The 27,158-nt window shown below is 42.4% G+C and overlaps 1 protein-coding gene across 5 annotated transcripts in view; it reads left to right on the top strand.

The window, feature by feature from the left end:
* RELN (reelin) overlaps window positions 1-27,158 on the top strand; it is a 1,155,521-nt gene that overhangs the window by 222,484 nt on the left and 905,879 nt on the right. For all 5 annotated transcript variants that reach the window (XM_056573506.1, XM_056573505.1, XM_056573507.1 and 2 more), the window contains exon 3: window positions 23,589-23,724. In XM_056573506.1, the coding sequence (XP_056429481.1) occupies window positions 23,589-23,724 (136 nt within the window). The remainder of the gene's footprint in view (window positions 1-23,588; window positions 23,725-27,158) is intronic.

Below are 27,158 nucleotides of genomic sequence, written 5' to 3'. Positions count from 1 at the left end.
CAGGGGGGCCCCTGTCATGTGCCCCCACATATAATGCCCCCCTGTCCTTTGCCCCCCACATATAATGCCCCCTGACATGTGTCCCTCACATATAATGCCCCCTGGACATGGGGTATTATATATGGGGGGCATTATATATGAGGGGCACAGGACATGGGGCATTATATATGAGGGGCACATGTCAGGGGGCATTATATGTGGGGAGCAAATGACAAGGGGGCATTATATGTGGGGGCACATGACAGGGGGGCATTATATATGAGGGGCACAGGACAGGGGGTATTATAAGTAAGCTGCAAATGTCAGGGGGGCATTATATGTGCATTATATTGGCACATGACAGGGGGGCCCCTGTCATGTGCCCCCACATATAATGCCCCCCTGTCATTTGCCCCCCACATATAATGCCCTCTGACATGTGCCCCTCGTATATAATGCCCCCTGGACATGGGGTATTATATATGAGGGGCATTATATATGAGGGGCACAGGACATGGGGCATTATATATGAGGGGCACATGTCAGGGGGCATTATATGTGGGGAGCAAATGACAAGGGGGCATTATATGTAGGGGCATTATATATGAGGGGCACAGGACAGGGGGTATTATAAGTAAGCTACAAATGTCAGGGGGGCATTATATGTGCATTATATTGGCACATGACAGGGGGGCCCCTGTCATGTGCCCCCACATATAATGCCCCCCTGTCCTTTGCCCCCCACATATAATGCCCCCTGACATGTGTCCCTCACATATAATGCCCCCTGGACATGGGGTTTTATATATGAGGGGCATTATATATGAGGGGCACAGGACATGGGGTATTATATATGAGGGGCACATGACAGGGGGGCATTATATGGACACATGACAGGGGGGTCCTGTCATGTGCCCCCACATATAATGTCCCCCTGTCATGTGCCCCTCATATATAATACCCCATGTCTTGTACCTCTCACATTTAATGTCCCCCTGTCATGTGCCCCTCATATATAATACCCCATGTCCTGTGCCCCTCACATATAATGCCCCCCTGACATGTGCCCCTCACATATAATGCCCCTGAGGGGGCAGGACAGCCAGGGGCATTATATGTGAGGGGCACATGTCAGGGGGGCATTATATGTGAGGGGCACAGGACATGGGGTATTATATATGAGGGGCACATGACAGGGGGGCATTATATGGGCACATGACAGGGGGGCATTATTTGGGCACATGACAGGGGGGTTCTGTCATGTGCCCCCACATATAATGTCCCCCTCATATATAATAAACCATGTCTTGCAACCTATAATGCGGTTGCTGCCCTCCTGACATGTTAAATTGTGCCCCTCACAGTGCCTTACATTATAATTGGCCCCAAGGGCTGTCACCTTTCTCTCCGGGACCCGGTGACTCAGACTGACACGTTGCGGCGGCTGCTGCTCAGTCCTTGTGTCAGTGGGAGCTGCGGGGACGTGACTTCCGGGCGCCGCCGTGAAGTGGATGACGTCACCGCAGCTCTCACTTACAGCTGCCGCAGCGCATGTAACTGGCGGAGGTGACGACGGCCCGGGTGTTGTAAGATAGTGGGGAGCAGGGGGTGTCGGCGTTAGGTGTTGGCGGCAGAACGGGAGGCGGGTCACCGGTCCGGGTGGCCTATGCGGGCCGCCTGTGCAGGCCACTGGGCCTATTTTAATGTAAGGGCCTGGAGCGGCAGCTCCATCCGCCCCTACATTAATCCGGCCCTGCCCCTAGGGTGTCAAAACAGCAAAAAAAAAAACAGATGGCATACCATTTTGGAAACTAGATCCCTCGGGGAACGTAACAAGGGATAAAGTGAGCCTTAATACCCCACAGGTGTTTCATGACTTTTGCAAATGTAAAAAAAAATTAATTTTTTTTACCTAAAATGCTTGTTTTCCCAAAAATTTTACATTTTTAAAAAGGGTAATAGCAGAAAGTACCCCCCAAAATTTGAAGCCCAATTTCTTCCGATTCAGAAAACACCCCATATGGGGGTGAAAAGTGCTCTGCTGGCGCACTACAGGTCTCAGAAGTAGAGTAGTCACATTTGGCTTTTTGGAAGCAAATTTTGGTCTGGGGGCATGCCGCATTTAGGAAGCCCCTATGGTGCCAGGACCGCAAAAAAAAACACATGGCATACTATTTTGGAAACTAGACCCCTCGGTGAACGTGACAAGGGGTTAAGTGAACCTTTATACCCCACAGGTGTTTCACGACTTTTGCATATGTAAAAAAAAAAGGGTAAAAGCAGAAAATACCCCCCAAAATGTGTAACACAATTTCTCCCAAGTACGGCGATACCCCATATGTGAACCCTAAACTGTTGCCTTGAAATACGACAGGGCTCCAAAGTGAGAGCGCCATGCCCATTTGAGGCCTAAATTAGGGACTTGCATAGGGGTGGACATAGGGGTATTCTATGCCAGTGATTCCCAAACAGGGTGCCTCCAGCTGTTGTAAAACTCCCAGCATGCCTGGACAGTCAGTGGCTGTCTGGTAATACTGGGAGCAGTTGTTTTGCAACAGATGGAGGCTCCGTTTTGGAAACAGTGCCGTACCAGACGTTTTTCATTTTTATTCTGGAGGGGAAGGGGGCTGTGTAGGGGTATGTGTATATGTAGTGTTTTTGACTTTTTATTTTATTTTGTGTTAGTGTAGTGTAGTGATTTTAGGGTACAGTCACACGGGCGGGGGTTCACAGTTCTCGCTGGCAGTTTGAGCTGCGGCAGAAAATTTGCCGCAGCTCAAACTTGCAGCCGGATACTTACTGTAAACCTCCGCCCATGTGAGTGTACCCTGTACGTTCACATTGGGGAGAGGGGGGGGGAACATCTAGCTGTTGCAAAACTACAACTCCCAGCATGCGCTGACAGACTGTACATGCTGAGAGTTTTAGTTTTGCAACAGCTGTAGGCACACTGGTTATGTATCACTGAGTTTGTGACCTAACTCAGTGTTTCACAACCAGTGTGCCTCCAGCTGTTGCAAAACTACAACTCCCAGCATATACGGTGCATGCTGGGAGTAGTTGTTTTGCAACAGCTGGAGGCACACCGGTCGTGAAACACTGAGTTAGGTATAAAAAATTGAGTTTCACAACCAGTGTGCCTTCAGCTGTTGCAAAACTACAACTTTCAGCAGTCACCGACAGCCAACGGGCATGCTGGGAGTTGTAGTTATGCAACCAGCAGATTCACCACTACAACTCCCAGCATGCACTTTAGCTGTTTGTGCAAGCTGGGAGTTGTAGTTATACAACAGCTGAAGGTACACTTTTCCATAGAAAAAATGTGCCTCCAGCTGTTGCAAAACTATAAGTCCCAGCATGCCCATAAGGGAATGCTGGGAGTTGTGGTGGTCTGCCTCCTGCTGTTGCATAACTACAGCTCCCAGCATGCCCTTTTTGCAAGCTGGGAGCTGTTGCTAAGCAACAGCAGGAGGCTGTCACTCACCTCCTACTGCTGCTCCGGGACACAGGTCAGTCCCTCGCCGCCGTTGCCCCTGTGGCCCCGATCCCAACAGGGACGCCGGGGATCGGGGTCCCCAGCTCCCGGGGTCCACGTCCCGCACCCGCTCACGTCCTCCGGAAGAGGGGCGGAGCAGGTTGCGGGAGTGACACCCGCAGCAGGTGTCCTGATTGGTCGGCTGGTAAACCGTCCGACGAATCAGGGCGATCGTGAGGTGACACCAGTGCCACCTCAACCCTGCTGGCTATGGCTGTTCAGGGCCGTCAGAGACGGCCCCGATCAGCCAGTAATTCCGGGTCACCGGGTCACTGGAGACCCGATTGACCCAGAATCGCCGCAGATCGCTGGACTGAATTGTCCAGCGATCTGCGTCCATCGCCGACATGGGGGGGCATAATGACCCCCCCTGGGCGATATGCTGTGATGCCTGCTGAACGATTTCAGCAGGCATCCGGCTCCGGTCCCCAACCGGCTAGCGGTGGGGACCAGAATTCCCACGGGCATATGGATACGCCCTGCGTCCTTAAGGACTTGGAATGCAGGGTGTATCCATGCGCCCTGCGTCCTGAAGAGGTTAAACCCTTGTGCGCAAAAAAAATGTGCGACATAATAGAAAATAACTAACAGAAAACAGAAGAGGACAAAAAAATGACTATGACACTTAGTAAATAAGGCCCGATAGGTATCAACATGTGCAAAATGACTTGTACTATAAAAGTTAATGTTATTTATTCTGCATGTTGAACGCTGTAAAATAAAGCCTTAAAGGGGCACTCCGCCCTAGACATCAAAAGGATAGGGGATAAGATGTCTGATCACGGGTGTTCCCAGTCATCTGGTGCACGGGGCGAACGTCGCTCTGTGCCAGATTACTTGTGATGCGGCGCCGAAGGCTCGTGACGTCACTCCCACATGATCAGACATCTAATCCCCTATGGTGATATGATGTCCAAGGGCGGAGTACCCCGTTAAAAAAAACATACCAGAAGTGCTTATTTGGTCACCTTGTGCCCCCCCCCCCCACAAAAAAAAAAAAAAAAAGGAATAAATAGTTATGGCTATGAGATTATAGCAGAAAAAAGTTAGTTTTTTAAGGGATTTTGTTGTGAAAAAGAATTAAAAAAATATAAATTGTACCATAATTGTACCAACCATCAGAATAAAGCACTGCACTGTACAGTGAATTCTATAGCAATGAAATAATTATTTCTTTTTTCATCTTGCTCACCTTTTTTTTTTCTTTTCTTTTTTAAACTAATCAAAAAATCCTATGTACCCCAGGAGCCTGCTCTCTATTATATACCTGTAGCACACCCTAAAGCCGAGTTCATACGGTCGAATTTCTGCACTGAATTGTGCATGGAATTCTGTATGAAAATTCTGCATGAATTTATAGCCAATTCACTTCAAGGAAATTCCTGCAGCCGAAATTCTGCTGTGTAAATAGGACAGTGGAATCGAATTGAAGTGTATTGGCTATATATTCATGCAGAATTTTCATGCAGAATTCAGTGCAGAAATTCTGCAGTGTTAAACTGGCCTTAGGCCACATTCACACGGCGGAAATTCCGCCTGTATGTTCCATGTATGTTCCATGCGGAATTCCGCCTTAATTTATTGCCCATTAACTTCAATGGGATTCCTCAAGTTGATTCATACAGTAGAATGTCCGCATGTGGAATTCCGCTGCTGAAATTCTACAATTCGTGGTCCAGAAAAATATAAGTCTTCGGCTGTGGAATCCTAGTGAAGTCAATGGGACTTGCATTTCTGTGGGAAATCCAGAATATGCGTGGAATGTGCACAGGATTCGTGCAGAATTCATGCAAATTTCATAGGATACCACCAAATTTAAGATGCAGGAATGATGCTGTTGGGATTCTATAAATTGTAGGTAACTAATTTTAATGTATTTTTTTTTATAACAAACTTTTATTAAATTTAGATGCAAGGAGCCATTATTGTGAGCGGGGCAGTGAGAGAGAGCACAACGGACATCGCAACAATGGAAGACAGGTATGTATAATTTTATGTCATAGATTTAAAGTCAAATAGTGACTGTATATGTAATTTTAATAAAAATATAGTGTTTAACCTTATTAATTAATGTCATCAGCATGTTTTTAATCATAACAGGTGTTTAATTTTCTTTCGCTAACTTCTCTGCCTTCTGTTTCATTTCAGATTGCTGGTCTGAGCTGTCAAATGTCAGTATGTAAAGTGGCAAAACCACAAACTTAATTGGCCAGACCACAAACTCAATAGGCAAAACTACAAACTGAAGTGGCAATTAAGTTTGTGTTTTTTTCCTATTCAGTTTGTGGTCTGGCCAATTAAGTTTGTGGTTTTGTCACTTAACATATTGACATTTGACCGGCAAATTTGAAATCTGAAATGAAACAAAAGGCAGAGAAGTTAGAAAATTAAACACGTTATATATTTATAATGATTAAAAACATGCTAATGACATTAAATAAAAAGGTTAAACACTGAAATATGTTTATAAAAATACATATACATATATAGTCACCATTCATTAAACTTTAAATATATCACATAAAATCATTCATACCGGTCTTCCATTGTAGTGATGTTGGAGGCTCTTTCTTTTCTCACTGCCCCACTCACAAAAAGAGCTGATCATGCGGAATTCTGCAGGAAAATTTGCACAAAATTTCTGCACAAATTCTGCACTCATTCTGCATGAATTCAGCACGTCAATTAAACAATGCAAAAAAATTTATGTGTATGCAGAATTTATGCAGATATGCAGAATTTCTGTCATGTGAATGCGGCCTTGGCTATAAATTCATGCAGAACTTTCATGCAGGATATCTGGTGTGTGAATGTGGTCAAAATTTGCATATCTGCGCAAAGTCTGCATCCGCATTGGTTCTGTGCAGAATTACGCATTTTTTTTTTTTTCATGTGCAGGATTCTTACCGAAATTCCACACAAATTCTGCAGAAATCAAGCTCCATTGACTCCAATGGGATTCCGCAGCCAAAGTCCCCAAAAATATAAGACCAGACTTATCTTTTTCCGGAGTGTGGAATGCAGAATTTCAGCTATGGAATTCCGCATGCGGAAATTCTGCTGTGTGAATGACATTGCGGAATCCCATTAAAGTTAATGGACAACAAATGAATGAGGAATTTAGCGCAGAAAACACATGCAGAATTCTGCACGGAATTTCCTTCGGTTGAATGTGGCCTTAGGCAGCAGAATTTCTGCTACAGAATGATTGATGTGGAAATCCTGATTTCCGCGGTCCAGAAAAATATAAATAAAATATAAGTATTTTTCTGGACTTTGGATGCTGAATCCCATTGAAGTCAGTGGGGCTTGAAATTTGTGCAGAACTTGCACGGAATCCGCACAAACTTTGACTGTTCAGTTAAATAAAGTCTATCTTTTTACTGAGCTGCTGAATCATGCACAATCATGCAGAATTTGTGCAGAAATTTCCACATGAATTCCGCACAGATTCCGCAAATGTAAAAAAACAAAAAAAAACTGCGTAATTCTGCAGAAAATCAATGCAGTCGAAATTTCTGCCGTGTGAACTTAGGCTATGTTCACACGTCAGAATTTCTGCATAAAATACTGCATGAATTTATAGCCAGTACACTTCAATGGGATTCTGCTGTTTCATTAACACAACATAATTTCTGCTGCAGAATATCTGCTGCAGGAATTTCATTGAAGTGAATTGGCCATAAATTCATGCAGAATTTTCATGCAGAATTCAGTGCCGTAATTCTGCCGTGTGAAACCCGCCTAAGAAGCAGCAGTACCGTGAGGACATTAAAGAGTAGCGCCGAGCAGTCTAAGCTGTGAATATAGCACTGGAGTGAGACCTAATGCTTTCTATGTGCTCTTTTAGTCTCTATGCAGTCTCTCTGTGTGTCTGTCTGTCTGTCTGTCTCCTCTATCAAGAAAGACTGGAGATTATCTTAATTCTTCAGGTCAGTATTATTACAAGCAGTTTATTTTATTTAATAATTAAATATATATATATATATATATATATAATTTTTTTTTTTAATTAAAAAGGAATATGCTTAAGCCCTTAAATGGGCACAGTCAGATACAAAAACATTTGATATGTTGTAAGGCATGCAAAACCAATAGGTTTTAGGTTTTGCAATAGGTTTTGCAATTGCTGTCATATTGAAAAAGCCAGTCAAACAACTGCCTGCTTGGATACATACAAGTCCTGCTGTGTCCATGCATCATCACCTATGTCATGGACACACTTTCTTGATTGACAGCTGTGAGCGCAGGGCTCACAGCTGGAGGAAAAATCCTACCACTGTCATCTTGTGTCCCGCTACTGTCAGTGAGGACAAGCTGGGAGTTGTAGTTTTGCTAATGCTTGGGGAGATGTGAGCAGACAGCATACTGAGGGAGGGGGCGGAGACATGCACAGTGAGGCCATACCCCTTCCCTTTGAGAAGAATTCAGACAAGTGAGCTAAATTAGAAGTGTAATAAAAAAAGTAAATACAGGTGCTAGACACATAAAAATTAGGCTAGGTTCACATCACTTTTTTTAAGAAATATAGGACCACATACGGCTGGGGGGAGCTAAAACCTTGTGCTCCCGTATCCCTGCCATATACCGCCCGTATGTAATTCATTTCAATGAGCCGACCAGAGTGAAACGCTGACTCGGCTCATTTTTGTCCCATATGCGGTTTTCCACCAGACCTCAAACCGTGGTCGACTACGGTTTTAGGTGCGGTGGGGAAACCGCATATGGGGCAAAAATGAGCCGACTGGATTCAGCGTTTCACTCCGGTCGGCTCATTGAAAGGAATTGCATACGGGCGGTATATGGCAGGGATACGGGAGCGCAAGGTTTTAGCTCCCCCCAGCCGTATGCGTTCCCATATTGGTAAAAAAACATGATGTGAACCCAGCCTTAGATGTACATGGTCAGGATTAGGTACGGAGTGATAAATAAATAAAAAGTTTTTTGCTGGATCTGATGGGTGCGCTTTAACTCCTTCCCGACCTTTGACATACATGTACATCATGGACGGGAAGGTTTTCCAGGCCTGTGACATACATGTACGTCATGTACATACTGGCCGCCGCTGACAGTACAGCGCTGCGCCCGGTAAGATGGTGGGTATCAATGATAGCCAGCCATCTTGTGTCGGGACCCAGGGGGGTTTTGTCGCCTCTACCCCCACCACCACCACGATCGCTGCCATCAGTTAGTCAAATCTTACTAGCTGATGACAGTATATTGTGGGAAAAATCCTGTTACCCTGCCCGGTAACAGGGATCATCGATGGTGTTCAGTGCTGTAAAACACAGCACCAATCACCACCGATGTTTACACTAGGTGGCTCCTTGTTGCTTTTGCTGCGATTGGATGGTCCAGGGTGACCAAGCTGATGGCAGCCAAAGCACTAAAATGTAAATAATAAACACAGCTTTGCTCACCAAGTTTACAACAAGATGTGTCTTCTTTATTCAAGCGAAATAAAAACACGCCAGTACAGCGGGAGAGCGGGTACACAGACAAGCAGGGGGAGTGGCGACGGACCGTTGCGGGCTCACAGCACTTCCTCAGGCCATACATCACTCCGTCAAGAGGTGTGTTCTTGTACCTGCCTGCGCAGGTATCACCATGGTGACCATACAACAAACAAGTAAAATTCACATTAAAGGTGAAAAACAAGTTAAAAACTACATCCTAATGACGTTGTGAGTCTCCTACGATATATATAAACATTAGGTGGCTAAAAATGCCCCCATTTCACATTTGTCGTTCAGACCTAATTGGCCTAATGCATCTGTCCGGAGAATCCATTTGGATTCTCTCCTTAGGAGTTCCTGATTCTTATTATTATTTCTCCCTGCATATTCTAATTTTTCTATTGCACTGAATTTAAAGGGGTATTCCAGGCCAAAACTTTTTTTATATATCAACTGGCTCCGGAAAGTAAAACAGATTTGTAAATTACTTCTATTAAAATATCTTAATCCTTCCAATAGTTATTGGCTTCTGAAGTTGAGTTGTTGTTTTCTGTCTAACTGCTCTCTGATGACTCACGTCTCCTGTGACCAGTAGTCACAATGGAATTATCCACAATGTCAATTCTTACATCCAAGAATTCCAAACTTTCGCCTCCAAACATGCTAGTGAACATCATGTTGACCTGGTTGACCTCATTTAAATACTGTACAAAGCCCTCAAATTCCTCCTCTGTTCCGTCCCGGACGACAAACATGTCATCTACAAAATGGAGGAGGTTCTTGATGTGGCCCACGAAGGGATTCGATCCTGTGAAGATGTACCGCCTCTCAAAGATGGCCAGGAACAGGTTAGCGAACGAGCACGACTCGGGAGTACCCATAGCCGTGCCCGTCTCCTGCCTGTACCACTGGCCATCATAATGGAAAGCATTATTGTGCAAAATTAGCTCTAGAGATTGGGCCACAAATTCCACAAATGCCGGGGATTTTTCAGTGCACTCCAAGAATTCTTGGATCGCCTTTATACCCGCACCTTGTGGGATGCGGGTATACAGGCTTTCCACGTCGATAGACGCCAACCTATATCCTTCTTGCCACCTAAAATCCTTTAAACCGGATATAAGGTCGCCTGTGTCCCGTATGTATGTGGGGGTGTACTTCAGCAGTGGGGACACCAACCAGTCGATGTAGCTGGACAGGTGCTCCATCGAGGAACCTATTCCAGCCACTATCGGCCGTCCTGGTGGGGGGGGATCTTTTTTTATGTGTGTTTGGTAGTATATACCATTTCGGTTTTGATGGATTTTTAGGGAGAAGACCTCAGCTAATTTTTCAGTGATAATATTCCTATCCATATATTTCCTGAGATGACTTCTCAGTTTATCCATTATTTTCAACGTAGGGTCACTTTTCAATTTCTCGTAAACTTCACTGTTGTCCAATTGATTGTGGGCTTCTGGTTTCGAGATGACTATGTCATCTTTTTCTCCCAACCATTTTAGAGCTCCCTTTTCCTCTGCCGATATATTATGGGTAGGAGTGGGATATATAATAGCTCTAATGTCCCTACATACAGATTTGTGGAATAGGTCTATCGCTCCTCCTGTGGCTATTGGGGGATTGAATACTGATGGATTGCCCCCTGAAAAAAACTTTTCTCCTACATCCAGGTCCCCTTCTTCTACACCTCCCTCCAATCCTATTAAGTCCCTAATTACTGCTTCATCTTCGGGGGAATTTTCACCAATCACCCTAAACCCTAATGGACCCACGACACAAGACACTTCACCCTCTCTTATTTGCTGCTTCGGTGACAGACTTTTATTAAGGTTAGAATTAGTTGCAAAGAACTTCTTTATATACATTTTTCGTATCCCCTTAAAAAGGTCTTCTTCAAAAGATGCATAATCAAATGCCTCATTGATGCCATAATTTAACCCCTTATTGAGGACAGAGATGCACGCTTCACTCAGATCGTAGTCCATGAGGTTGATTACAAGATTGTCCTCCTCATTTCTTCCTGTGTTCAGGTTTTTTAGGGTATTTTTTTATTTTGTTGAACTTATTATATCAACTACTCTTCCCATGGAAGTTTCCTTTATTCTTTTGCATTCGTTGTTTGTTCCATGTAAATTCCTGATTTAGATCAAAGTCCCGTTTATCTCTGAGGAACTTGTCCCTCTTACTCTCCTTTACTGTATTTTGTAGTACATTAATCTTCTTTTCCAGATTCGTCATAAATGCTTTATATTGTTTCTCAGTTAGCCTTGTTCTTAATTCACACCTCACCTTGCAAAACTCCTCTGTCACAACCGCATACTCCTGCTGGTTCTTTTCCAAGATCAGGTTTTGCAGGTTAAGGGAGTGTTGCAGGTGTTCAGCTTTCCATGCTTTGATGAATGCCTTGTCGTCCATAAACCGCGAGGGTACTTTGTATGGTCTTAATCCCCTAGGTGTTCTGTTGCTTTCAGCATATGCTTTAAGGGAGCTGATCGTCCAGAACAACCTAGTTTCACAGTCAGCCAGATTGTGAACTTTGTATTCCAAGTTCTTAATGCTCATAACTTGGATATCATCCTGAGACTCACAGGACATAAAATATCCCCCCGCATCCGCTCTACCCGCAGCGGAAGGGCACGGCTATGGGTACTCCCGTGTCGTGCTCGTTCGCTAACCTGTTCCTGGCCATCTTTGAGAGGTGGTACATCTTCACAGGATCGAATCCCTTCGCGGGCCACATCAAGAACCTCCTCCGTTTCGTGGACGACATGTTTGTCGTCTGGGACGGAACGGAGGAGGAATTTGAGGGCTTTGTACAGTATTTAACTGAGGTCAACCAGGTCAACATGATGTTCACTAGCGTGTTCGGAGGCGGAAGTTTGGAATTCTTGGATGTAAGAATTGACATTGTGGATAATTCCATTGTGACTACTGGTCACAGGAAGCCCACATCCAAGAACTCCATTCTGCATTATGGGTCCTCACATCCAGAACACACTAAAAATGCGATCCCCTTCAGCCAACTTACCCGCATAAAGAGAATTAATAACGATCCAATACTGTTTGAGAAACAGGCGGAGGAGCTGGAAAATCGTTTATTAAGAAGGGGGTATCCACCGAGGGTACTTAAAACTGCAAAGGAGAGGATAGACCAAATCCCCAGAGAAGAACTCGTTAAAACAAAAAAGAGATTAAAAAATGAGAGGTCAGTCTTCTCTTTTAGAAACACCCCCATGAATCACTTAATCAAAAAAGCAATAAACACACATTGGTATATGCTCCAACAAGATGCAGACTTGGAAAATACTGTTGAGAATCCACCCATTATTACATTTAAGAAGAACAGAACAGTGCAGGACACTATAAAAAAAACTACAAAAGATAGAGAACACAGAAGTCTGATTGGTTAACAGATAGTCGCCCAATAGGTAATTTTACCTGTTCAACATGCTCCTTTTGTAAGTACAATGCAAAGGCCAGATTCGTGAAGCTGGGGGGACACGATGTTCAGATAAAGCAGTTTTTTACATGCAGAACTAGTTATGTCGTGTATACCCTAATTTGTAAATGTGGCAGGTTTTACATTGGCAAAACCATTAGGCTGTTGTTTCATAGGATCCGTGAGCATGTTAGATCCCTCAGTACAGGGGTGGGAGCCACGAGATTCATAACCCACATTATCGAGTGCCATGCAAATGAACCTATCCAGTTTAAATTCAGAGCAATAGGGCAATAGAAAAAGTGGAATATGCAGGGAGAAATAATAATCAGGAACTCCTAAGGAGAGAATCCAAATGGATTCTCAGTACAGATGCATTAGGCCAATTAGGTCTGAACGACAAATGTGAAATGGGGGCATTTTTAGCCACCTAATGTTTATATATATCGTAGGAGACTCACAACGTCATTAGGATGTAGTTTTTAACTTGTTTAATGTGAATTTTACTTGTTTGTTGTATGGTCACCATGGTGTTACCTGCGCCGGCAGATACAAGAACACACCTCTTGACGGATTGACGTATGGCCTTAGGAAGTCAATCCTTGAATAAAGAAGACACATTTTGTTAGAAACTTTGTGAGTGCAGCGCATCATTCTTCATATATACAGTGGGAATAGCTTCTGGTTACTGTCTGCACGCTTGCACCACGAGTACCATCAGCCATACAAGTACGTCTGATTGCCCCCCCACCAATAGTACACCTGTATAAGAATCCTCTGAATGAATCACTAGTGCCGATATCTATATCTCTTATGCAAGAAGATTTGTAAATTACTTCTATTAAAAAAATATTAATCCTTCCTGTACTTATTAGCTGCTGAATACTACAGTGGAAATTATTTTCCATTTGAAACACAGAGCTGTCTTCTGACATCACGAGCACAGTGCTCTCTGCTGACATCTCTGTCCATTTTAGGAACTGCCAGAGTAAAAGGAAATCCCCAAAGTAAACATATGCTGTTCTTGGCAGTTCCTAAAATAAACAGAGATGTCAGCAGAGAGCACTGTGCTCATGATGTCAGCAGACAGCTCTGTGTTTGAAAAAGAAAATCATTTCCACCGTAGTATTCAGCAGCTAATAAGTACAGGAAGGATTAAGATTTTTTAATAGAAGTAATTTACAAATCTGTTTAACTTTCTGCCACCAGTTGATTAAAAAAAAAAAAAAAAAGTTTTTCACCGGAGTATTAACACTGCCTTATGTTTTACTACTTTCATATAGTATAAATGCTTAAAGGGAATCTGTCTTGACATGTTGTTTAACTCAAATTTATATGTTAAACACATTTGTAAGAATGCTTGATGTTTTTTCAAATTTTCCATTTTTCTGTCTATATGTTATAATAATCCTGAAATGTTGCAGTTTCCATTTTGGCCACCAGGCCTAAAATTAAGCTGAGACGTTGTGCTCTGTACTGATCACTTCTGACTGATCTTCACAGAATAGACAAAGAGCAGCACAGTGAAAGATGACAACAGTAAAATAGATATACACAATAATTTTTGTTCAGAGAACATCCTCCCCCCCCCCCCCCCCCTTCCCTGTAGAATGAACTCTAAAAAAGTCACAATTCATCTGAATGGGACAAGTCCTGTCCATTGTTGTCTATGTCCATGAGCCCTGCCGTGAAGCATATTACTAAATGCTGTTAAAAATCAGCTCAGGCAAGAAGGGAGCCCCCATAATAATGCACAATAAAAATTACACTTCCAAAATAGAAACATCACAAAAAAAGAACAGGTTTCAATATCTGGCTCTAATCAGAAAAAAACATTTAGGAGACACATCCCGATTAAGGAAATCAATTGTTTAATTTTTACCTAAATTATATGCATAGTTCTCTTCACTTTATGTATGTGTGTATGCTTTTACAGCTGGAGCAGTGGAACCAGTGACAAAGAGGCCAGTCCCTTTTTGATTTTTCTGGTTTGGTGGCTTTTTCTTTATTTTAAATACCAGACTATAATTTTATATGAAGTGCACCTAAGAAGTGCAATATAAAGTATGAAATTTGTAATTCACTTGTTATATTGTTTTAACAAACTAGCGACTAGGTATTTAAATGGGCAAGAGCTGACTTTTACTCATATTAGATATGATAAACAAAATATAGCATCATCTCAAATAATGCACGTTCTTTTCTCTCCACAAAAAGGCATCCAGTTTTCATTGAATCCTGACTATTTTATTTAACCCCTTAAGGACGCAGGGTTTTTCAGTTTTTGCATTTTCGTTTTTTCCTCCTTACCTTTTAAAAATCATAACCCTTTCAATTTTCCACCCAAAAAATCCATATTATGGCTTATTTTTTGCGTCACCAATTCTACTTTGCAGTGACATTAGTCATTTTAAGAAAAAACGCCATTTTGTAAATTTTGGGGTCTTCCGTTTCTACGCAATGCATATTTCGATAAAAATGACACCTTATCATTATTCTGTAGGTCCATACGGTTAAAATGATACCCTACTTATGTAGGTTTCATTTTGTTGTACGTTTAAAAATGTCCTCTTCTGGCCCCTATAACCTTTTTTATTTTTCCATGTACTGGGCAGTATGAGGGCTCATTTTTCGCGATTTCACCACGGCTGTCCCGAAGAGCCCCGACTGAGCAGCCGGGATACTTTCACTTTTGCTTCAGACGCGGCGGTCAGCTTTGATCGCCGCATCTGAAGGGTTAATACAGAGCATCACCGCGATCGGTGATGTCCTGTATTAGCCGCGGGTCCCGGCCGTTGATGGCCGCCGGGACCGACCCGATATATCGCGGGAGTCGGCGGAGGACGTAAATATACGTCCTTCATCGTTAAGAGGTTAAAGGGTAACTCTATTTTTTAGTTAAAGGGTGTGTCTGTTTTTCGCTCTAGCAGCAGCTCCAGCCACTCCTGTTCAGCTGCAGCATTGCTTGTTGCAGTGATGATGCCAATCGGGGCAAGTACGACTAGCCAATTGTGTTCGGCCTTGGCATCCACACCCTTCTCAGATGTCCTTTCCTTTGTCTCTGGCTTTAGTTTCTTATTCACTTGTGTATCTTGGTATATTCTTCGCCTGTTTTCCTGACTACTGTCAGGAAAACAGGCCAAGAATGCACTGCACCACTCTCTCTTTTTAGGGTTAAAGGGGTATTCCAGGCCAAAACTTTTTTTGATATATCAACTGGCTCTGGAAAGTTAAACAGATTTGTAAATTACTTCTTTTAAAAAATCTTAATTCCAATAGTTATTAGCTTCTGAAGTTGAGTTGTTGTTTTCTGTCTAACTGCTCTCTGATGACTCACGTCCCGGGAGCTGTGCAGTTCCTATGGGGATATTCTCCAATCATGCACAGCTCCCGGGACGTGACATCATCATTGAGTAGTTAGACAGAAAACTTCAGAAGCTAATAACTATTGGAAGGATTAAGATTTTTTAATAGAAGTAATTTGCAAATCTATTTAACTTTCCAGAGCCAGTTGATATATATAAAAAAAGGTTTTGCCTGGAATACCCCTTTAAGTGCCATCACTTTTAAAATGTTCTCACTTGTCATAGTGAAACAACTGAACAATGTGCCCTTTTGCTTTCTCTCAGCACTACTTTTGCTTTCTCTCAGCACTACTTGCTTCTAAAGCCTCATGTATTTTCAAGAAATGTGTACTGCTAGTTCAGCTATCCCTAGAGGGCTGAGTATTGGAGAGTGGAAACTAACACAGTATTACTTTATTGAGACAGTAGTGGATGGATGGACTAGCCTTTCAGTAGCCTTCCAGTAGGATGAAATAGCCTTCCAGTACATAACTGCAAATACAGTGAAGGAGTTTAAGCATGCATGGGATGGACACAAGGCTATCCTTGATATAAAATAAGACCAGAAACTATTGATAATATTCAGAATATTGGGCAAACTAGATGGGCTGAATGGTTCCTATACTGAAACAATCTATGTTTCTACAAATGCAGTATGTTTCCCTGTTATCAAAATTTTTAAGCCTTTCAAAGTTCTGTCTGTTTACTCTCTTATTCTAGGATGTATATTATCATGAGTAATATACAAATACAATCAGTGGTTAAATAAAGTGACTCAAACCCAAAAGCCACTATGGTCATAATGTCCTATTTCAAAAGGATTTAGTAAGCGTTTGAAACAACGGGAGGTCCTCAAATTTAAATACATATTAAAAATAATTCTTGCCATGCATACTCACTTGCCATACTCAAATCCTGCTAGCATGCTGGATGATTTGGGTAGGTCTCTCACCATAGATGTCCAAGATGACAGATGATTTAGCCTTGCAGTATTTCTTGTAGTAGTATATTTTAATAGTTTGGACAATTATGCACGCAGCTATACCATATATATATATATATATATATATATATATATATATATTTTTTTTTTTTTATTATGTTTAAATATTTTTATATGGAAAATGCCATAAGGGGTTGATTTAAAGGAAATCTGTCATCAGTGTCACCTGCACTAACCTGTCAGTACAGACAGGTAGTGCAGGTGACACTGATGACAACTGTACTTACCTTGTCCCGTTCCGTGCTGTGGTTCTCCGGTAATCCTCTTCCGTATCATCAGCTCTAGACATGACTTGGAGCATGGGCGGACCTTAATGATGTCACCGCTGCGGTTTTCTGCTGGGTCTCGCTGCTAGCAAACAGCAGCTGTGATGTCACTAAGCTTCACCCATGCTCCAAGTCAGGCCCAGAGCTGAAGATACCGAAGAGGATTGCCGGAGAACGTCAGCACCGAACGGGACAGGTTTGTGCAGGTGACAATGCTGACAGTTTTCCTTTAATCTTTTAGTAAGCAAGGAGTTAATGTATGTGTGTTAAACCTTTATGTAAAGGGGTACTCCACAGGAAAACATAGTTTTTTTTAAAATCAGCTGTTGATAGAAAGTAAACAGATTTGTAAATGACTTCTATTAAAAAATCGTAATCTTTCTGGTATTTATCAGCTGCTGTATGCTCCAGAGAAAGTTATTTTCTTTTTTTTTTTTAACCCCTTAAGGACCCAGCCAATTTTCAGTGTAGGACCCAGCCATTTTTTGCACATCTGACCGATATCACTTTAAGCATTAATAACTCTGGAATGCTTTTACCTTTTCATTTTGATTCCAAGACTGTTTTTTCGTGACATATTCTACTTTATGTTAGTGGTAACATTTTGTCGATACTTGCATCATTTCTTGGTGAAAATTCAAAAATGTTATGAAAAAATTTTGCTTTTTTTTTTTTACTTTGAATCTCTCTGCTTATAAGGAAAATGAATAGTCCAAATAAATGATATATTGATTCACATATACAATATGTCTACTTTATATTTGCATCATAAAGGTGACATGTTTTTACTTTTGGAAGACAACAGAGGGCTTCAAAGTTCAGCAGTAATTTTCTACCTCTTCACAAAATTTTAAAAATCTAAATTTTTCAGGGACCAGTTAAGTTTTGAAGTGGATTTGAAGGGCCTTCATATTAGAAATACCCCATAATCGACCCAATTATAAAAACTGCACTCCTCAGTATTCAAAGTGACTTTCAAAAGGTTTGTTAACCCTTTAGGTGTTTCACAGGAATAGCAGCAAATTGAAGGAGAAAATTCAAAATCTTAATTTTTTACACTGGCATGTTCTTGTAGACCCAATTTTTGAATTTTTACAAGGGGTAAAAGGAGAGAGATTTTCCTAAAATGTGTAACCCAATTTCTCTCGAGTAAGGAAATACCTCATATGTGTATGTCAAGTGTTCGGCGGGTGCACTGGAGGGCTCAGAAGGGAAGGAGCGACAGTGGGATTTTGGAGAGTGAGTTTTTCTGAAATGGTTTTTGGGGGGCATGTCACATTTAAGAAGCCCCTATGGTGCTAGAACTGCAAAAAAAAACACATGGCATACTATTTTGGAAACTACACCCCTCAAGGAACGTAACAAGGGGTACAATGAGCCTTAACACCCCACTGGTGTTTGACGACTTTTCGTTAAAATTGGATGTGTAAATTATTATAATTTTTTCACTAAAATGCTAGTTTTCCACCAAATTTTAAATTTTTACAAGGGGTTATAGGAGAAAATACCCCCCAAAATGTGTAACCCCATGTGTGGACATCAAGTGCTCTGCTGGCGCACTACAATATTCAGAAGAGGAGTCACATTTGGCTTTTGGAAAGCAAATTTTGCTGAAATGGTTTTTGGGGGGCATGTAGCATTTAGGAAGCCACTATGCTGCAAGAACAGCAAAAAAAAAAAAAAAAACACCCACATGGCATACTATTTTGGAAACTACACCCCCCAAGGAACGTAACAAGGGGTACGGTGAGCCTTAACACCTCACAGGTGTTTGATGACTTATTGTTAAAGTTGGATGTCTAAATGAAGAAAAAAACTTTTTTCACTTAAATGCTGGTTTTAGGTAATAGGAGAAAATGACCCCCAAAATTTGTAACCCCATTTCTTCTGAGTATGGACATACCCCATGTTTGAATGTCAAGTGCTCTGCTGGTGCACTACAATGCACAGAAGAGGAGGAGCACCATTTAGCTTTTGGAAAGAAAATTTGTTTGGAATGGAAGTCAGGGGCCATGTGCATTTACAAAGTCCCCCGTGCTGCCAGAACAGTGGACCCCTCCACATATGACCCCATTTTGGAAACTATACCCCTCACTGAATTTTATAAGGGGTGCAGTGATTATTTACACCCCACTGGTGTTTGATAGATCTTTGGAACAGTGGGCTGTGCAAATGAAAAATAGCATTTTTCATTTTCATGGACCACTGTTTCAAAAATCTGTCAGACACCTATGAGGCGTGAATGCTCACTGTACCCCTTATAACATTCCATGAGAGGTGTGGTTTCCAAAATGGGGTCACATGTGTGGGGGGGGGGGTCCATTGTTCTGGCACTATGGGGGCTTTGGAAACACACGTGGCCTTCAATTACGGACACATTTTCTCTTCAAAAGACCAATGGTGCTCCTTTGTATTGTAGTGCACCCGCAGAGCACTTTACATCCACATATGTGGTATGTTCTTACTCAGAAGAAATGGGTTACAAATTTTGGGGGGCTTTTTTCCTATCTTAGTGAAAAAATTTTTATTTTTTCATTTTTCCATCCAACTTTGAAGAATTTTCATTAAACACCTCTGGGGGGGGGGGGGGGTTAAGGCTCACTGTACCCCTTGTTACGTTCCGTGAGGGGTGTGGTTTCCAAAATGGGGTCACATGTGGGTATTTATGTTTTTGCCTTTATGTCAGAACCACTGTAAAATCAGCCATTCCTGTGCAAATCACCAATTTAGGCCTCAAATATACATAGTGCACTCTCACTTCTGAGCCTTGTTGTGCACCCGCAGAGCATTTTACGCCCCCCATATGGGGTATTTTTGCCTTACAAATTGTGAGGGTATTTTTTTCCTTTTAACGCTTATGAAAATAAAAAGTATGGGGCAACCCCAGCATGTTAGTGTAAAAATGTTTATTTGTTTACAGTGACAGGCTGTTGTAGCCTCCAACTTTTCCTTTTCATAAGGGGTAAAAAAAAACATTGTAGTGCAATGTGGCCCAAACTGTTTCCTTGAAATACGAAAGGGCTCTGAAGTGAGAGAGTTCCATGCGCATTTGAGGACTAAATTAGGGATTGCATAGGGGTGGCCATAAAGGTATTCTACGCCAGTGATGCCCAAACAGGGTGCCTCCAGCTGTTGCTAAACTCCCAGCATGCCTGGACAGAAATGCTGGGAGTTTTTGTTTTGCAATAGCTGGCAGCTTTGTTTTGGAAATGCTGCCATACAATACGTTTTTCATTTTTATTGAGGGGGGGGGGCAGTGTAAGGGGGTGTATATGTAGTGTTTTACCCTTTATTATGTGGTAGTGTAGTGTAGTGTTTTTAGGGTACATTCGCATTGGCGGAGGTTTACAGTGAGTTTCCCTCTAGGGGTTTGCGCTGTGGCGAAAAATTTGCCGCAGCTCAAACTTCAAGCAGGAAACTTACTGTAAAGTCGCCCGTGTGAATGTACCCTGTACATTCACATGAGGGGAAAACCTCCAGCTGTTTCAAAACTAAAACGCCCAGCATGTACTGACAGACCGTGCATGCTGGGAGTTGTACTTTTGCAACAGCTGGAGGCACACTGGTTGGAAAACCTTCAGTTAGGTTCTGTTACCTAACTCAGTATTTTCACACCAGTGTGCCTCCAGCTGTTGCAAAACTACAACTCCCAGCATGTACTGATCGCCGAAAGGTATGCTGGGAAATGTAGTTATGCAACACCTGGAGGTTCCCGACTACAACTACCAGCATGCCGAGACAGCTGTTTTCTGTTTGGGCATGCTGGGATTTTCAGTTTTGCAACATCTGGAGGGCTACAGTTTAGAGACCACTGCACAGTGATCTCCAAACTGTGGCCCTCCAGATGTTGCAAAACTACAAATCCCAGCATGCACAGACAGCAAACTGCTGTGTGGGCATGCTAGGAGTTGTAGTTTTGCAAGATCTAGAGGGCCACAGTTTAGAGATCATTGTGCAGTGGTCTCTAAACTGTAGACCTCCAGCTGTTGCAAAGCTACAAATCCCAGCTTGCCCAAACAGCTGTCTGAGCATGCTGGGAGTTGTAGTTTTGCAACATCTGGAGGGCTACAGTTTAGAGATCACTGTATAGTGGTCTCAAACTGTAGCCCTCCAGATGTTGCTAGGCAACTCACCGGCTTGCGTACGATCCAGGGAGCCAGCCGCTCGACATCGCAGCCCGCCGATGACCGCAGCCGATTACCGCCCGCAGCCTCCGCCGATGGGTAAGTGGACTTCGGCACCGGTCCTCTGTCTGTTTCCCCGTTCTGCCCCGCCTATTGTGAGTGGACAGAACGGGGAAACCGAAAGTTAACCCCCCCCCCCCGATCTGCTATTGGTCTTCGCATCTATACGACTAATAGCAGGGATAGGAGGGGCAGCACCCTGCCACCCCACTCCTATCCCTTCAGGGGGATTGTGGGTGTCTTGGTAAACCCCGATCCCCCTTATTTTCCGGGTCACCATAGACCCGTGTGACCGGGAATAGCCGCAAATTGCCGGTGTGAATTCACTGGCGATTTTTAGCGATCATTGACAAGAGGGGGGGGGGGTCTGATGACCCCCCTGGGCATTTGCGCGGGGTGCCTGCTGATCAATATCAGCAGTCACCCCGGTCCAGTCCCCGTCCAGTGCGCGGCGGGGACCGTAATTCCCACGGGCGTACAGGTACATCTTGGGTCCTTAAGTACCAGGGTCTCAGGACGTACCCGGACGCTCTGGGTCCTTAACAGGTTAATTTTTGTTTGACCACAGTGCTCTCTGCTGACACCTCTGCAGTGTCAGGATCTGTCCAGAGCAGGATAGGTTTGCTGTGGGGATTTGCTCCTGCTTTGGACAGTTCTTGACATGGAAAGAGGTGTCAGCAGAGAGCACTTTGGTCAGACAGAAAAGAAATTCAAAAATAAAAGAACTTACTGGGGATCATACAGCAGCTTAACCCCTTAAGGACATAGCGTTTTTCCATTTTTGCACTTTAGTTTTTTCCTCCTTACTTTTAAAAAATCATAACCCTTTCAATTTTGCACCTAAAAATTCATATAATGGCTTATTTTTTGCGCCACCAATTCTACTTTGTAATGACATCAGTCATTTTACCCAAAAAACTACAGCGAAACGGAAAAAAAATCATTGTGAGACAAAATGGAAGAAAAAACACCATTTTGTAAATTTTGGGGGCTTCTGTTTCCACGTAGTACATTTTTCGGTAAAAATAACACCTTATCTTTATTCTGTAGGTCCAAACGATTAAAATGATACCCTACTTATGTAGGTTTGATTTTTTATTACTTCGGAAAAAAATCACGTTTAAAAATTATGTTTAAAATTGTCCTTTTCAGACCCCTATAACTTTTTTATTGTTCCATGTACGGGGTGGTATGAGGGCTAATTTTTTGCGCCGTGATCTGAAGTTTTTATCGGTACCATTATTGTTTTGATCAGACTTTTTGATCGCTTTTTATTCATATTTTTATGTTATAAAAAGTGACCAAAAATACGCTATTTTGGAATTTGGAATTTTTTTGCGCTTACACCATTGACCGTGCAGTTTAATTAAGGATATATTTTTATAGTTCGGACATTTACGCACGCGGCGATACCACATTTGTTTATTTTTATTTACAAAAAATGGATTTAAGGGAGGGGTTAAACAATCTTTATTCACTTTTCTTTTCACTTTTTTTCATTTAGGTTATTGCTCCCATAGGGACCTATAACAGTGCACACACTGATCTTTTCCACAGATCACTGCAAAGACATAACTTTGCATTGATCAGTGTTATCGGCGGTTGATTGCTCAAGCCTGGATTTCAGGCTTGCAGCAATCAATCGACATTCGGACGCGCAGGAGGAAGGTAAGGCACCCTCCTGCTGCGTCCTAGCTGATCGGGACATCGCGATTTTATCACAATGTCCCGATTAGCCCTACTGACCTGCCGGGATAGTATTACTTTCACTTTTAGGCGCGGCGATCAACTTTGATCACCGCGTGTAAAGAGTTAATTCCGGACATCTGCCGGAACGGCGATGTCCTGCATTAGCCACGGGTCCTGGCTACTGATAGCAGCTGGGACCGTGCTGGTATGATGCAAGCTCAGCTCCCTCCCATAGGCTCGCATTGAGGGGCGGAGCGTGACGTCACATGGGGGCGGAGACGTGACGTCACACGCCGCCGGCCCTGTGGTCACCGGTAATCAGGCCCGGAGCAAACATGCTTCGGGGACTGATTTTAACTGGGGTGCTGCGTGCAAGATCACGGGGGTCCCCAGCGGCGGGACCCCCGCAATCAGGCATCTTATCACCTATCCTTTGGATAGGGGATAAGATGTCTAAGCGCCAGAGTACCCCTTTAAGTTGTAAACTTCTAAGGGGTAGAATTATAGGGGGGGCAATTCTGTACTTTTATTGTAAGAGTATGTTTACATATGCTGTATCTTGCTGCATATTTGCTGCTGTGTTTTTTCCTACCCATTGTAGTCAATATGCATTCAGTATGAAGTGGAGATAGCAGAAAAATGTACTGTGAATGTACAAAAGTGCCTCACTTGCTGTTTGTTTTACTTCTTTAGGTATAATGTCTGACCACCAGTTTGGAACTCAATTCATGTGCAGTGTTGTAGCTTCACATGTAAGTCACCTGCCAACAACAAACCTCAGCTTTGTATGGATTGCTCCGCCAGCCGGAACAGGATGTGTCAACTTTATGTAAGTAAATTCCTCAAATAAAACAATAAACTTGTTGTTAAATGGTAGTATCCTATTTAATGTTTTTTTGTTTTGTTTTTAAATATTGTGTATACATTTTATTTATATTTAAATTTTGAGCCAATAATATATTTCAATAATGCTATTGTTTATTAGCATTGAAAAATATTTTTTAACTGTATTTACAGTTGGCTCTGTTCACATTTACATTGAAGGCTCTGTTCTTGGCCTATCTCTGTAAAGTCTGCCATGTTTGATGGGGATTAAAAAAATAGTATTGCAAGCATTGCAAAATTTTCTATTGGAATCATTGACACCTAAGCTCAGTGGACTAAATTGTCAGTAGAGCATTTGTGGTGCCATTTTGGGAATTCATCATTTATGGTTTACTCTCCGTCCATTTTTAGAACACAAATGCTGCAGTGATTTTGATGTGTGTGGGACAAATCATCAAATGTTGCATGGCACTTTTTGGTGAACAGCCGTATCATGCTGCCAGTTTAGTTACTTTTGTAGGGCTGGTCGGAGTGAGTGTGTGTGTAAAAGAGGCCATGTGCAAAAAATTTTAGACTTTTTACAAAAAGTCACACTTGATAAATTACTAACCACTGCACAAACTCTTCTATAGCAATCCACAATGTGGTTATAATTCTGAAATGCTCTAAATAAGTCAAATAGAAACTGGCTGCGACAATTCATGAGATAAATTTAGACAGGGTAAACAGTTTGATGAATTCCCCACATTGTCCATTGTGTAACAGATGTAATAGTAAAATTTGTAAGATAAAAAATATTACACTAAGAGCATTCAAAAATGGTTTGTAATTTAACAGGATTCATGCACTGTAGACAGCCAGATGAACCTTCCCAAGTTCACAGGTTCATCTGCCTTTAGTCTAAGGTGTACGGGCACCTTAACCATTTCCTCTAATATCACCAATTTTATTGTTAAGAATATAGTATGGGGTAAATGATTTTTAGAGTCTTTTTTTCTTCTCTAGTTCCCAAAAAGTTAAACAAACCTACGTCACTTTATATCATAAGTGGGGCATGACTGAGAGGATGATGCGTCTATGATGACTTGTAATCCTCTGAGTGTTGTCACCGCCTCGGACCAGCCCATACAACCTACATCATTATATATCATTAGCAGGACATTTAGGGAGGAATGAGTTTTGTTCATTCCTTGCTCCCTTGTTCTGAATAATGCCACAGGCAGAGGAGCAGACAGACACTTAATACAGCAGATGATGCAGTCTTGTTAGCTATGTTGAGAGACAGTCTGTTATGCAATGTTCTTTAGCTGCTGTGGTTGGGACTGGCAGAAGTGCTGCTGAATTGTAATAATGAGCAACATCTCACCCAGGAAGGACAGTAAGGGTGCTTTCACACTACGATTGTAGTGTACGGTTGCTGGATCCGGTTGGGAGGGGCGAAAACCGTCCGCTCCCGTATCCCAGCCGGATCCGGCCCGAACCCCATTCATTTCAATGAGCTGACCGGAGTCAAACGCTGACTCCAGTTGTCTCATTTTTCCCCGAATACGGTTTTCTGACCGGACCTAGAACCGTGGTATACCACAGTTTTAGGTCCGGTCAGAAAACTGTATGCGGGGCAAAAATGAGACAACCGGAGTCAGCGTTTGACTCCGGTCGGCTCATTGAAATGAATGGGGTTCGGGCCGGATCCGGCTGGGATAAGGGAACGGCCGGTTTTTGCCCCTCCAAACCGGATCCAGCAACCGTACATAGTGTGAAAGCACCCTAATTGATTACTGAAATGGGAAGAAAGGATACAGATCCACAAAACAAATGGATTCTTTGTGGTTTCAGAACTGGGGAAGACAATCAAGCAATGCTTTATGGTTCTGCAACTTTTTTGTAACAACATTGATATGCATAAAATTGTCCTTTTCTAACCCCTATAACTTTTTTATTTTTCTGTATACAGGGCTAATTTTTCGTGGCTAGATCTATAGTTTTTATCGGTATAGTTTTGAGGACTTTTGATCACTTTTTTATAAAAAATTCTGATATATGTGATAAAAAATCTGTATTTTTTGGTGCTACAGGATCATAAACATTATATTTATTAGTTTTGACAATTATGCACGTTACATTACTAAATTTGTTGATCTATTTATTTATTTTGAGAAAAATAGAATAGGAAAATAAGGGTGATTTAATTTTTTTATTAGGGGAGGGGTTTTTATATAACTTTATTTTTTATGTTACATTTTTTAATGCAATGCATTTAATGCACTTTTATATGCAATCATTAGATTGCATTCACTGTATGGCATAGCATTACAAAGTGAGATTGGCGATCCACTAATATAGCCTGGGTAAGCTAGGCTACATCATAAGATCGGTGGCAGAAGGCATATAAGGGGACCCTCCACTGCCATTTTTGCTCGCCAAATCCCCACAATCATGTTGGGCAGGGGTTCGGTGAGCTCTACTGAGCTACCGAAGAAGAGGCTATCACTTCTTCTGGAGTTTAGATGTTAGAGAGTGATCCATCTGCAGAACTGGATAGGCTTGTTTAAATGTAATGATTTTACATAATTACATGGACAAAGTCCAGTAAGTGAAGGTAGGCTAGCACTCCTCTGTGCTCTCTCCTGTCTGATAGCACTCCTCTGTGCTCTCTCCTGTCTGATAGTACTCCTTTGTGCTCTCTCCTGTCTGAAAGTACTCCTCTGTGCTCTCTCCTGTCTGATAGCACTCCTTTGTGCTCTCTCCTGTCCTATCAGACAAGAGAAGTTTTTGTTCATTGAAAAAGAGGCAGCAGCCTCGAAACGCATCTGATATTGGCTCAAAATAAAGAAACTTTTAATTCATCTTGACTACATCACATCACTGCGGTATGCGCCTGGAATAACTCGGTATTTTCCTTACTCCTCTCTGATGTTCCTGATCGACCAGGGGAATCCTAGCTTGATTCCTGGGAGGCTGCTCCGCTGATCTGCTTTAACAAGCGCTGCATGGTGGTTGTGTCTGACACACAACCCGGCCAGGTGAGCTCACATCTACACATGTGTACCTGCCATATGACAAAACACCTATTCTACAAACAGTCTACCCTTAGAGGAAGCTCTGCTCTCCCTTTTTTTCTATTTTCTACAGTCCTATCAGACAAGGGAGAACACAGAGGAGTGTTAGCTCACCCTCACTTACTGGACTTTATCCATTCCTGTGGTTCAGCTTGGACAAAGCCATGTTTTTATAAGCCATGATTTCTATAAGAAGGAAATAAAATGTTCTTATGAAGCATATTAGAAAGATTAATGTGTTGCCAAGATGTAGAACACACAGTGCTCAAAAAAATAAAGGGAACACTAAGATAACACATCCTAGACCTGAATGAACTAATCGTATGAAATACTTTCGTCTTTACATAGTTGAATGTGCTGACAACAAAATCACACAAAA

Source organism: Hyla sarda, chromosome 4, assembly GCF_029499605.1.
Source record: "Hyla sarda isolate aHylSar1 chromosome 4, aHylSar1.hap1, whole genome shotgun sequence".
NCBI lineage: Eukaryota > Metazoa > Chordata > Amphibia > Anura > Hylidae > Hyla > Hyla sarda.
Note: the sequence above shows the minus strand (reverse complement) of the source record. Positions and strands in the feature narration are given on the sequence as shown.